Genomic DNA, 13,852 nt, shown 5'->3' on the forward strand with positions numbered 1-13,852 from the left:
GACGTGGAGGAGGCCGTAGGAGGGCAACAACCCAGCAGCAGGACCGCTACCTCCGCCTTTGTGCAAGGAGGAGCAGGAGGAGCACTGCCAGAGCCCTGCAAAATGACCTCCAACAGGCCACAAATGTGCATGTGTCTGCTCAAACGGTCAGAAACAGACTCCATGAGGGTGGTATGAGGGCCCAACGTCCACAGGTGGGGGTTGTGCTTACAGCCCAACACCGTGCAGGACCTTTGGCATTTGCCAGAGAACACCAAGATTGGCAAATTCGCCACTGGCGCCCTGTGCTCTTCACAGATGAAAGCAGGTTCACACTGAGCACATGTGACAGACATGACAGAGTCTGGAGACGCCGTGGAGAACGTTCTACTGCCTGCAACATCCTCCAGCATGACTGGTTTGGCGGTGGGTCAGTCATGGTGTGGAGTGGCATTTCTTTGGTGGGCCGCACAGCCCTCCATGTGCTCGCCAGAGGTAGCCTGACTGCCATTAGGTACCGAGATGAGATCCTCAGACCCCTTGTGAGACCATATGCTCGTGCGGTTGGCCCTGGGTTCCTCCTAATGCAAGACAATGCTAGACCTCATGTGGCTGGAGTGTCAGCAGTTCCTGCAAGACGAAGGCATTGATGCTATGGACTGGCCCGCCCATTCCCCAGACCTGAATCCAATTGAGCACATCTGGGACATCATGTCTCGCTCCATCCACCAACGCCACGTTGCACCACAGACTGTCCAGGAGTTGGCGGATGCTTTAGTCCAGGTCTGGGAGGAGATCCCTCAGGAGACCATCCGCCACCTCATCAGGAGCATGCCCAGGCGTTGTAGGGAGGTCATACAGGCACGTGGAGGCCACACACACTACTGAGCCTCATTTTGACTTGTTTTAAGGACATTACATCAAAGTTGGATCAGCTTGTAGTGTGGTTTTCCACTTTAATTTTGAGGGTGACTCCAAATCCAGACCTCCATGGGTTGATACATTTGATTTCCATTGATAATTTTTGTGTGATTTTGTTGTCAGCACATTCAACTATGTAAAGAAAAAAGTATTTAATAAGATTATTTCATTCATTCAGATCTAGGATGTGTTGTTTAAGTGTTCCCTTTATTTTTTTGAGCAGTGTATAAAAATGTCTACTTAGAAACATAAAATACAGCTTCAATCTCAACGTGGATTACTTTACAACACGGTTTATTCATTCATTCATTCATTCATTCATTCAAGATTTCTACTAGTAAAATAATCAAACTGTATTGCTATAGTTTAAACAAATTACAGTTCAAGAAGGCACCATTAACTTTGGTAATCTAACTCTGTTATATCAGACTGGCCCTGTTGAAAATATCAGACTGGCCCTGTTGAAAATATCAGACTGGCCATGTTGAAAATATCAGACTGGCCATGTTGAAAATATCAGACTGGCCATGTTGAAAATATCAGACTGGCCATGTTGAAAATATCAGACTGGCCATGTTGAAGTTATCAGACTGGCCATGTTGAAGATATCAGACTGGCCATGTTGAAGATATCAGACTGGCCATGTTGAAGATATCAGACTGGCCATGTTGAAGATATCAGACTGGCCATGTTGAAGATATCAGACTGGCCATGTTGAAAATATCAGACTGGCCATGTTGAAGATATCAGACTGGCCATGTTGAAAATATCAGACTGGCCCTGTTGAAGATATCAGACTGGCCATGTTGAAGATATCAGACTGGCCATGTTGAAAATATCAGACTGGCCATGTTGAAGATATCAGACTGGCCATGTTGAAAATATCAGACTGGCCCTGTTGAAGATATCAGACTAGCCCTGTTGAAAATATCAGACTAGCCCTGTTGAAGATATCAGACTAGCCCTGTTGAAGATATCAGACTAGCCCTGTTGAAGATATCAGACTAGCCCTGTTGAAGATATCAGACTAGCCCTGTTGAAGATATCAGACTAGCCCTGTGGAAGATATCAGACTAGCCCTGTTGAAGATATCAGACTGGCCCTGTTGAAGATATCAGACTAGCCCTGTTGAAGCTCTAAAAGGTGAGCGCAGGCTAGCGTTCAGTCAGGTTTGACCAGGATGAGGTGCCATCAGTAGCTCTGGTGAAATGGCATCCACTCAACACCATAGGCTTGGATAGATGGCTCATGTGCCACAAAGCCTGTTTTAGCACGGGCAGAGTGAGCCACTGAGGACTTTCAACATTTTGAAGTAGTCAACTGGCTGGGACTTGCTATGGGTTGGGAAAGGATCACAGAATCCCATCCAGGTCAGCAGGATTGATCAGCCATTGGAATTATACTCCTTAGCAAACATTACGTAACTGCAGGTGGCATTAAATCACCAACCTTGGCTTTACAGAGTCAGCGGTTGAAGAAGAACTTGACTACTTTAAAATGGAGAAATCTGCCCATGTGGTCACAGAAGCCATTATGGCAATGGAAAGAAGGCTTCTCTATCCACATCTACGCCCAACACATTCCCCAACCTAACCAAACACACCTTCACTTTTCCTGTGAGGTAGAAGTCACCCACAGATCTAGGATCAGATTACCCTAACCCCAATCCCACCATTAACCATTAGAGAAACAAAATCTGATCCTGGACCTGCAATAAAGGTGCAAAGTCTATCTATTCCTTACCCAACCTTCTACACCAACTTTCCTTCTGCCTCCTGACTAGTCCCAAAATGTCCTGGATTTTCAGAGATCCTGGCTGAAGGATTCCAGATTTCCTGCTTACTACACCCTGATTCTGGAAATCTTCCAACCAGGATTTCTGGAAAACCTGGGTATTTTGGGAAAGTTACTGGAATTTTGCAACCCTACTCCTGAACCTCTCCTCCTTCCACTTCCTCTCCTTAACCAGTAGGTGTCACCGTTCAGTCAGTTACAGTATTATCATTATTATTCTTCAAAGATTAGCAGACAAAACAAGGGGTTGTATTCATGTGAAGTAAAATAAATAAATAAAAACATTTGAAATATAAATCATCATTATTGTGTGGATAACCTCCCATTCCAGTAACACTTTTTCCTCCATCAAACATCAAAAGGAACAGAAACACCCAAAACAGAACACAGCAAATGTAACAAAACAACACGTGGTTAAGTTCCAGATGGCACCCTATTCCCAACATAATGCACTACTTTAGACCAGATATGGGTCCGCTACAGGTTAGTTCCAACAGGAAGTGCCCGTGCCATAAGCCCCGCTCCTAGGAGCCTCTCTGTCCTCGATAAGAGACCCGCAGGGGCAAAGCATCCTGGGTAAAGCGCAGAGGGAAGGAGTACCGTTGATCCGTGACGTCATCAAAGCTCCTCAACGACGCTCTAGAACAGTTGATATCAACACTGACGTTCTATGACGTTCCATTGCATTAGATGGCGAGGTTCTGTCTCAATGACATTCTAGAACAGTTCTAGAACTCTAGACTCACTTCAGTGATGTCCAATAATCTGGTCCATTCCATTCCACCAGAGTGAGAGAGCTGTATGCTAGTACATTAAACCCCATTGGAAGCTGAAAGCTGTGATACAAGCCTGGTAGCCAAGGGAGACTGTGCTGGGCAGGGACACATTCATTAGTGCACACTGTAGCTAACCGGATGGGGGGTTCACAGAATAATTTTGGGTCCTGGTCCGAAGTCTAGTCTCTTCACCATGCTGTAACACACAACAGAAACAGATTACTTTAACAGCACACTACAACTGACAGAATGTTTCAGACTTCAACTCAGACTATTCTCAGCCATTTTGTCCCAGGCTAATTTGTGACTTTCATACCCCAATGGGCCTTGTTGTTCGGTTCTTGGGTTTGACTTAAATTTACATTTTAGTAATTTAGCAGACGCTCTTATCCAGAGCGACTTACAGTTAGTGAGTGCATATATTTTTCATACTGGCCCCCAGTGGGAAACGAACCCACAACCCTGGCGTTGCAAACGCCATGCTCTACCAACTGAGCTACAGGGTACTACTACTACTTCTGTTAGGATAAGGATCATCATCACTCATTAATATCATGTAGACGACTAATCAGCTATATATTTATTCATTAGGTTGTAAGCTATGACACCACGACTAACGGAATATATTTTTATGTATTATTTTATTTTTTTAATGTATTTGTCTTCAGTGTCCATTTCGTTCTCTGATGGGCTTTCTTGTGATGGGCTGTTGGGTTCCAGTTGAATGTAATAAAAACTACATGGATCAATATCAGCATGTAGATCCCTAACAGTTTAAATGTTTGTTTACATTACCTGATTCAGTTGTAGGTAGGCTATACAAATAGCTTGTCAAGTCATTGCTTCGAGTCCCAAAATGGCACCCTATTCAATAGTGCACTACTATTAACCAGGACCTATAGGGAACAGGGTGCCATTTGGGGATGCGATCATTATTGAGCTAGTCGTAGAGCTAGCGATAGTCGACCCCTCACCCTTTCTCGTAGAGTCCGTTGGTGGCGGACAGTGTGTCAGAAGAAGTGCCTTTCTGGATGGGTGCCGCCCCCTGTCCCCCAGAGAGGGTACTGCGACCAGGAGACTGTTCATAGACAAACTCCCTACAGGATGCTAGTTTAGACTCCAGGTTCTGAAACCACAGGCATGGATGCAGGGTTACACACATATAGCAGACACACACACACACAGTGGTATGTTATGTGTTTGTGATACGGTGGTCAGAGGGGAATACAGAACAGTGTTGTGATATACATGAATGTGTCGTGATCAGAGAGGAATACGGAACAGTGTTGTGATATACATGAATGTGTCGTGATCAGAGAGGAAGACAGAACAGTGTTGTGATATACATGAATGTGTCGTGATCAGAGAGGAAGAAAGAACAGTGTTGTGATATACATGAATGTGTCGTGATCAGAGAGGAAGACAGAACAGTGTTGTGATATACATGAATGTGTCGTGATCAGAGAGGAATACAGAACAGTGTTGTGATATACATGAATGTGTCGTGATCAGAGAGGAAGACAGAACAGTGTTGTGATATACATGAATGTGTCGTGATCAGAGAGGAAGACAGAACAGTGTTGTGATATACATGAATGTGTTGTGATCAGAGAGGGATACAGAACAGTGTTGTGATATACATGAATGTGTCGTGATCAGAGAGGAATACAGAACAGTGTTGTGATATACATGAATGTGTCGTGATCAGAGAGGAATACAGAACAGTGTTGTGATATACATGAATGTGTTGTGATCAGAGAGTCAAATAGAGAGAACAAAACAGTCAGCAAACTTCCTGTTACAGCTGTACAACTGACAGGAAACAGATGTTAATCACACACAACCGCTGCACTACCTGTATGAGGGAGGTATTAGTGCAGGGGCTCCCAACCTTTCCCCCCAAGGCCCCCTTTTTTAATGTCATTTGTTTATTGAATAACCCAGATTAAAGACAACACCAGCTTGATTTTGGTTTCATTGGGAACATTGTGTTGTTTGGAAGCTCATTTCCTGCTATTCTACATAGTTTCATAAAAACGTAGGTAGGCTATTTCATCATCATAATAATTCATTTAGAAAATAAAAGTCTAGACCTGATTTCCCCCAAATGTTATTCCGCTACCAATTAAGTTTTATTATAATTATTGATATTAACCCTCAATTTAATTATGCATACTCTTTTACAGAAAGTGATTTGATCAATTGATAGCGACAGTCACATTGTAAAAGATTACTTCCCGAGCAAAGTCCAATTTCTTTGACCCCTCGACTTTAGAAGGTCGTAGCACAGCTTCTGAATGTCACAGAGACAAACCAAAGATATTCCTCTGGCATTATACCGCTTATTTCTTGTGTAGTTGTGTAGTTGTGTGTGTATGAGTGTTAGAATTAGAAGACCTTTATCACCTCAGACCTTTAAATCATCTTACCCCAACTTTCCTCAGCAGTTCTCCTACGATGTTGAGAGCTGATATACGTGCCGACGCAGTGAGAGGAGTACCTGATTGGCCGTCACCTGAACACAAAAAATAAAGAGTTTAAAATCTCCTGGTGTGATCCGGGAATTTAATGAGTAGACATTTTCCACATGAACACACACACACACACGGGGGGGGCACTCACCTCTGCTGTAAGAGGGTGGGGGGGTGATGAAGGGGCTTGCTGAGGGGTGGGGTGGTCTGGAGGGGGTGGAGAGGAGAGCTGAGGAGGAGAGAGCAGGAGGAGGGGAGGAACGGAGGGATGAGGGGGGGCGTGTGAATGAATGGGAGGTAGCGAGGGATGTTTTTTCCTCCATCTTGTCTGAGAGAGAGTCTTTGGTGACAGTGAAGGACGGTCGTCTTTCCTGCTTCTGTTGGACTGCCAACTCCTGTCTTAGATCTAAGACATACACACACAGAGTGAAAGAGAGTGAGAGACACACACAGAGACAGACAGAGAGAGACAGTAAGAAAGCCTGTCCCTTTAAGAGTGACTGATGTCATAGCTAGGACTGCTCTGAGTGTTCATTCATTCCCAAGTTCAGCTTGCGCCTGTGGAGAGGAATCTCCGGTTTGTAACATGATTATTTCTAGCTGTTAATCCTTCACTGTGTGTGATGCCTCTTGGACCTAGACTTGGTGCTCCAGTACCGCTTGCCGTGCGGTAGCAGAGAGAACAGTCTATGACTAGGGTGGCGGCTGGAGTCATTGACCATTTTTAGGGCCTTCCTCTGACACCGCCTGGTATAGAGGTCCTGGATGGCAGGAAGCTTGGCCCCAGTGATGTACTGGGCCGTACGCACTACCCTCTATAGTGCCTTGCGGTCGGAGGCCAAGCAGTTGCCATACCAGGCCGTGATGCAACCAGTCAGGATGCTCTCGATGGTGCAGCTGTAGAACCTTTTGAGGATCTGAGGACCCATGCCAAATCTTTTCAGGGGGAATAGGTTTTGTCGTGCCCTCTTCACGACTGTCTTGGTGTGCTTGGACCACATTAGTTTGTTGGTGATGTGGACACCAAGGAACCTGAAGCTCTCAACCTGCTCCACGATGAGAATGGGTGCGCGCTCGGTCCTCTTCTTTTTCCTGTAGTCTACAAATCATCTCCTTTGTCTTGATCACGTTGAGGGAGAGGTTGTTGTCCTGGCACCACCCTGCCAGGTCTCTGACCACCTCCCTATAGGCTGTCTCATCGTTGTCGGTGATCAGGCCTACCACTGTTGTGTCATCTGCAAACTTAAATGATGGTGTTGGAGTCGTGCCTGGCCATGCAGTAATGAGTGAACAGGGAGTACAGGAGGGGACTGAGCACGCACCCTTGAGGGGCCCCCGTATTGAGGATCAGCGTGGCAGATGTGTTGTTACCTACCCTTACCACCTGGATCTGGAAGTCCAGGATCCAGTTGCAGAGGGAGGTATTTAGTCCCAGGGTCCTTAGCTTGGTGATGAGCTTTGAGGGCCCTATGGTGTTGAACGCTGAGCTGTAGTCAATGAATAGCATTCTCACATAGGTGTTCCTTTTGTCCAGGTGTGAAAGGGCAGTGTGGAGTGCAATAGAGATTGCATCATCTGTGGATCTGTTGAGGCGATATGCAAATTGGAGTGGGTCTAGGGTTTCTGGGATAATGGTGTTGATGTGAGCCATGACCAGCCTTTCAAAGCACTTCATGGCTACAGACGTGAGCGCTACGGGTCGGTAGTCAATTAGCCAGGTTACCTTAGTGTTCTTGGGCACAGGGACTATGGTGGTCTGCTTGAAACATGTTGGTATTACAGACTCAGTCAGGGACAGGTTGAAAATGTCAGTGAAGACACTTGCCAGTTGGTCAGCACATGCTCGGAGTACACGTCCTGGTAATCCGTCTGGCCCTGCGGCCTTGTGAATGTTGACCTGCTTAAAAGTCTTACTCACATCGGCTACGGAGAGCGTGATCACACAGTCGTCCGGAAAAGCTGATGCTCTCATGCATCTTTCAGTGTTACTTGCCTCGAAGCGAGCATTGAAGTAATTTAGCTCGTCTGGTAGGCTTGTGTCACTGGGCAGCTCACGGCTGTGCTTCCCTTTGTAGTCTGTAATAGTTTTCAAGCCCTGCCACATCCGACGAGCGTCAGAGCCGGTATAGTACGATTCAATCTTAGTCCTGTATTGACGCTTTGCCTGTTTGATGGTTCGTCGGAGGGCATAGCGGGATTTCTTATAAACTTCCGGGTTAGAGTCCCGCTTCTTGAAAGCAGCAGTTCTACCCTTTAGCTCAGTGCGGATGTTGCCTGTAATCCATGGCTTCTGGTTGGGGTATGTACGTACAGTCACTGTGGGGACGACGTCGTCGATGCACTTATTGATGAAGCCAGTGACTAATGTGGTGTACTCCTCAATGCCATCGGAAGAATCCCGGAACATATTCCAGTCTGTGGTAGCAAAACAGTCCTGTAGCTTAACATCTGCTTCATCTGACCACTTTTTTATTGACCGATTCACTGGTGCTTCCTGCTTTGGTTTTTGCTTGTAAGCAGGAATCAGGAGGATATAATTATGGTCAGATTTGCCAAATGGAGGGCGAGGGAGAGCTTTGTACGCGTCTCTGTGTGTGGAGTAAAGGTAGTCTAGAGTTTTTTTCCCTCTAGTTGCACAATTAACATGCTGGTAGAAATGAGGTAGAACAGATTTAAGTTTCCCTGCATTAAAGTCCCCAGCCACTAGGAGTGCCGCCTCTTGATGAGCGTTTTCCTGTTTGCTTATGGCCGGATACAGTTCATTGAGTGTGGTCTTAGTGCCAGCATCGGTTTGTGGTGGTAAATAGACAGCTACGAAGAATATAGATGAAAACTCTCTTGGTAGATAGTGTGGTCTACAGCTTATCATGAGATACTCTACCTCAGGCGAGCAAAACCTCGAGACTTCCTTAGATATCGTGCACCAGCTGTTGTTTACAAATATGCATAGACCGCCACCCCTTGTTTTACCAGAGGCTGCTGTTCTATCCTGCCGATACAGTGTATAACCCGCCAGCTGTATGTTATGCATGTCGTCGTATTGTTACAGCAGAAGACAACTTAATCTGGTTTATTATTGCTAATTAATATGTCCCTTATCATAACCTGTCAACACATAATATTGATACCAATAGATTTCATGTTTATCATTTCAGACCACAGTTTATGGACACACAACATTGGCTAATTACAGCTTAACGATGGCACAGAAGTGTGAACTTTGTTAAACCTGCAAGCAAGATTAAAGAGCAGTAAACTGAGGAACAGTCCATCTTCTGTGCTCTCTAACCAGAGCACCATCTCCATATATTGTCCTACTCACACCAGCAATAAATAGAGGTTTCAACCTCTTCAACAGAGAGAGAGGGGAGAGAGAGGAGAGAGAGGAGAGAGAGAAGGGAGAGAGGGGACAGAGAGGGGAGAGAGAAGGGAGAGAGGGGGAGAGAGAAGGGAGAGGAGGAGAGAGGGGGAGAGAGAGGGGAGAGAGGGGAGAGAGGGGACAGAGAGGGAGAGAGAGGGGAGAGAGGGGGGAGAGAGGGGACAGAGAGGGGAGAGAGAGGGAGAGAGGAGGGAGAGAGGAAGAGGAGGGGGAGAGAGGGGACAGAGAGGGGAGAGAGAGGGGAGAGAGGGAAGAGGGGAGAGAGAGGGGGAGAGAGAGGGGGAGAGAGGGGGAGAGAGGGGACAGAGAGGGGACAGAGAGGGGAGAGAGGGGGGAGAGGGGGAGAGAGGGAGAGAGAGGGAGAGAGAGGGGAGAGAGGGGGGACAGAGAGGGGGGACAGAGAGGGGCGACAGAGAGGGGGGACAAACAGTAGATAGCCAGAGACAAACAGGAGAACATCACATCAAGCCCACGCAACACACACACAGGACCGCCAGTTAACCAGAACAGGACAGCCAGTTAACCAGAACAGGACAGCCAGTTAACCAGAACCCCAGGACCGCCAGTTAACCAGAACAACAGGACCGCCAGTTAACCAGAACAGGACAGCCAGTTAACCAGAACCCCAGGACCGCCAGTTAACCAGAACAACAGGACCGCCAGTTAACCAGAACAGGACAGCCAGTTAACCAGAACCCCAGGACCGCCAGTTAACCAGAACAACAGGACCGCCAGTTAACCAGAACAACAGGACCGCCAGTTAACCAGAACCCCAGGACCGCCAGTTAACCAGAACCACAGGACCGCCAGTTAACCAGAACCACAGGACCGCCAGTTAACCAGAACCACCAGTTAACCAGAACCCCAGGACCGCCAGTTAACCAGAACTGCCAGTTAACCAGAACCACCAGTTAACCAGAAGAACAGAGCCCTTCATTCATACCACCACACACACAAACACTGTCCCAGCCTGATGTCTCAGCCTGCAGCACAAGACCCACACCGAGACACACCTCTGGCTTCATCCTTCAGTCTCTGAACTGACTCCAGTAGGCTCTCCTTCTCGTCCAGCTCACTCTCCAGGAAGGCATTCCTCTCTATCACATGGTTCATCCTCTGTTCAAAGTCCTCCAGAGACATGATGGTAGCCCTGATGGAGGAGGGAGGGAGGGAGGGAGAGAGGGAGGAGGGGAGAGAGAGGAGGAGGAATAGGTAGAGTTAGGTCATGTTAGGATCCATCATTAAGAACCATTCTCTATTCTTCATGTAAGAATCATGCCAGTGAGATGGTCCAGGAGCACAGAGACAAACAGAGAGAAACAGAGAGGTGCTTATGATGTAGGGGTCTCTCCAGGTCATCATTAGCCTGCTCCAGTTACACCCCTACAACCCCTCTCCTACCTCTTGGCTCTCTCCAGGTCATCATTAGCCTGCTCCAGCTCTCTGATGTATTTATGGAGCTGGTCTCTGATGGCCGTGGTCTCAGCCAGGTCTCCTTCCAGAGTAGAGATCTGACGGTACGCCTCCGAGTGCTGCGTTTCATACTTCTCCTGGAGGGGATAGTGGGGAGAAATGGTCAACAGTAGTACACTAAACTCCTCCAGTACCCCAACAGTGTTTCTCAACTCCTCCAGTACCCCCAACAGTGTTTCTCAACTCCTCCAGTACCCCCAACAGTGTTTCAACTCCTCCAGTACCCAAAATTATTTCTCAACTCCTCCAGTACCCCCAACAGTGTTTCTCAACTCCTCCAGTACCCCAAAAGTATTTCTCAACTCCTCCAGTACCCCAACAGTGTTTCTCAACTCCTCCAGTACCCCAACAGTGTTTCTCAACTCCTCCAGTACCCCCAACAGTATTTCTCAACTCCTCCAGGACCCCAAACAGTGTTTCTCAACTCCTCCAGTACCCCCCAACAGTGTTTATCAACTCCTCCAGTACCCCAACAGTATTTCTCAACTCCTCCAGTACCCCCCAACAGTGTTTATCAACTCCTCCAGTACCCCAACAGTGTTTCTCAACTCCTCCAGTACCCCAACAGTGTTTCTCAACTCCTCCAGTACCCCCCAACAGCACACATTTGTTATGTAGCCCCGGACAAACTCACTGTCTTTATAAATAAATGTGATTGACTGTATAAATCCAGAAGACGGTTAATTAGGCCATATTCATCAACACAACACAGCATTTCTCTTCAGTTACACACGGTATATAAAATCTACAGTTAAGTGTTCCCAGCAAAGATAGCTAGCAGGCAGCAGTTCAGACTTGACCTGACAGTTTGTTAGGGAAATGACCTGATGACAAGACTAGCTCACTTAACTGTCTGCTCCATCTCAATTATCTCTGCATGCAAATACTCATGTTAACCAGTAGCCATGTCAGTCTAATGGGCCTGCAGAGTCAAATCCTTGCTTCCTCCATCCTTGGTTCCTCAATTCCTCTCAAAGCTCATTGGAGGGGATCTGAGGTCCCTCCCTCAGACCTCCTCCTCTAATGAGCTTTGAGAGGAATTGAGGAAACAAGAATTTGACAACTAGTAACTTTTTCAGACACAGCTTAGGTTTGGTAATAGATATAGACAGGATGCTATAGCTTTTGTAACTTCCTGTCTGACTCAACTGTTGGCAACGTGTCACAGGAAGTACATCCATCAGGAAGTGAGTGTCAGACATCGTCAGCGGTTCCAAAGTAACATCACCTCAAGCATAGCCAGGCATGCACAAACCACATTTCCATCCAGTTGTGAGTAAAGTCATGACAGAAAGAGGAAGTGATGGAAAGAGGAAGTTTCAGTAACAAAATGTAAATGCAGACATCATTTGTTAGTTCGACTAGGTGGGATCTTTTGTGTCGGTAAAATTTATTAATTCGGTACATGAAAACTTAAGTCGAAACAGTACATTTTGTGTGCACAATGTCATCACGCATTCGCATATTTTCCTTATGCAGATTTTAGAATATTAGCATGAAAATCTGTCGCCAATTGGATGGAAACCTAGCTACTGACAATCACTCAATTAACCCATGTCAGCTAAAAAAAATTAGATTGTAAGTTAGTCTAGCGACCACCTATCGAAACTTGTAGTAATCATGGTCGAATTACCGACCGGGTGGCCCCCATTGATTTTGTTAAGTCACTCACTCAGATATCATATTAAAAACTGCTAACATTTCTCTCCACCCTATGGCAAAATGTATAGCATTGCAAGAAATTAGCTGAAAAACGACCAAATTGTTCTCTCTGCCTCCTGGAAAAAATGAGTAGAATTACATGAAATGAGTTATAAAATTGCTAAATCTTCTCTCTGACCCGGGAGGTCTGGAGAGCTCTCCTCTAGCGATGAATACAGTCGCTCAGTCATCACACACAGACAGACACAGACAGACAGACACAGACACTACTGTCCCACGGAGAGCCCTTTAGACCAGCAGCACCCTATTCTAGCCCGCCCTATTCTCCTCAGGGATAGCAGGCTCATAACCACTGGCCCAAACAGGCAGCCGGCTGATAGGAAAATACCCATTCAAATACAACTGCAGGCTTTCCATCAGACAGACCTGGGCCACGTTTAGTAGCCAAACGTTGTCGAACGTTGCAGATGTGATTCCCTAGTCGTCACAAGGCAATGTTTTGTTCTATATAGCGTATTACGACCTGAATATTCCAAAAACGTAGCTCCCTACTGAATGAGCCCGTGTTTTACAACAGCTCTGTCAGAGGAAACTCACTAAGCCTCAACAGATGCATTCATTATGGTTAGAAGATATGGTGCTGCATGTGATCAAAGTAGCTAGTACATTTATGTCTGGTCTGAAAACAACTCAAAGCTTCTTGCCAGTCGTTGTTTTGCAGCGTCTGAAGTAAAATGAAGTTAGTAGCCTTGTCCCAGCCAGAATGGCCCATAGAGCAGGAAACACCTGTTTCTGTAGTGGGAGTACAAGTACACCCCCTGGACAGGACGCTAGTCTACCGCAGGGCCTGAAGGAATGCCATTAATTATCTAATAAAACACATTCTACAATATGGCAGATCTGAAGTATGGGATAGGTGTAAGGAGATAGTGATGATTGCTCCACCTGCGACCTTACAGTGTGGCTTCAGGGAGCATCCGCCATTTTGTTTCCACCTATCCAGTTTCTTCAAGGGGGTTGTTTAACCTAACTGTTGTTCTGTTCTGAACCGTGTTGTTGCCTTAGATGTTCTAAGACAGTTCCATCACATTCTAGACTGTTACGCTATCATATCTGTTCTATAGCTTGGAGTTCTCAGGATCCATACTTTACATTGTCAGCTTCAGAGAACCCTCTAGTTCTCCACTGTTCTGCAAGGTTCTCTGGAGTCTAGACCAGCCTTTTTCAAACATCTCCTCTGGGACCAACGAGACATTTCACAATGTTGTTATCACCCTGAACTACGACCTGATTCATGTAGTCAAGGGCTTGAAGATTCCATGGTTGCCATGGAGCCTTGCGGCAGCCTTGGTAGTTTACTCCTGCAAATGTATACTTCATAAATTAATAATACATTA

At 46.2% G+C, this 13,852-nt stretch overlaps 1 protein-coding gene across 4 annotated transcripts in view; it reads right to left on the minus strand.

The window, feature by feature from the left end:
• Positions 1 to 1,078: 1,078 nt before the first annotated feature.
• Positions 1,079 to 13,852, minus strand: part of LOC121551692 (nuclear distribution protein nudE homolog 1-A-like) — a 44,901-nt gene continuing 32,127 nt past the window's right edge. For all 4 annotated transcript variants that reach the window (XM_045211072.1, XM_045211073.1, XM_045211071.1 and 1 more), the window contains 6 exons: positions 10,722 to 10,870; positions 10,334 to 10,470; positions 6,093 to 6,347; positions 5,900 to 5,985; positions 4,445 to 4,596; positions 1,079 to 3,666 (listed from right to left, as the gene is read on the minus strand). In XM_045211072.1, the coding sequence (XP_045067007.1) occupies positions 3,618 to 3,666; positions 4,445 to 4,596; positions 5,900 to 5,985; positions 6,093 to 6,347; positions 10,334 to 10,470; positions 10,722 to 10,870 (828 nt within the window). In that variant the 3' untranslated portion in view covers positions 1,079 to 3,617. The remainder of the gene's footprint in view (positions 3,667 to 4,444; positions 4,597 to 5,899; positions 5,986 to 6,092; positions 6,348 to 10,333; positions 10,471 to 10,721; positions 10,871 to 13,852) is intronic.

Source organism: Coregonus clupeaformis, chromosome 35 (assembly GCF_020615455.1).
Source record: "Coregonus clupeaformis isolate EN_2021a chromosome 35, ASM2061545v1, whole genome shotgun sequence".
Lineage (NCBI taxonomy): Eukaryota > Metazoa > Chordata > Actinopteri > Salmoniformes > Salmonidae > Coregonus > Coregonus clupeaformis.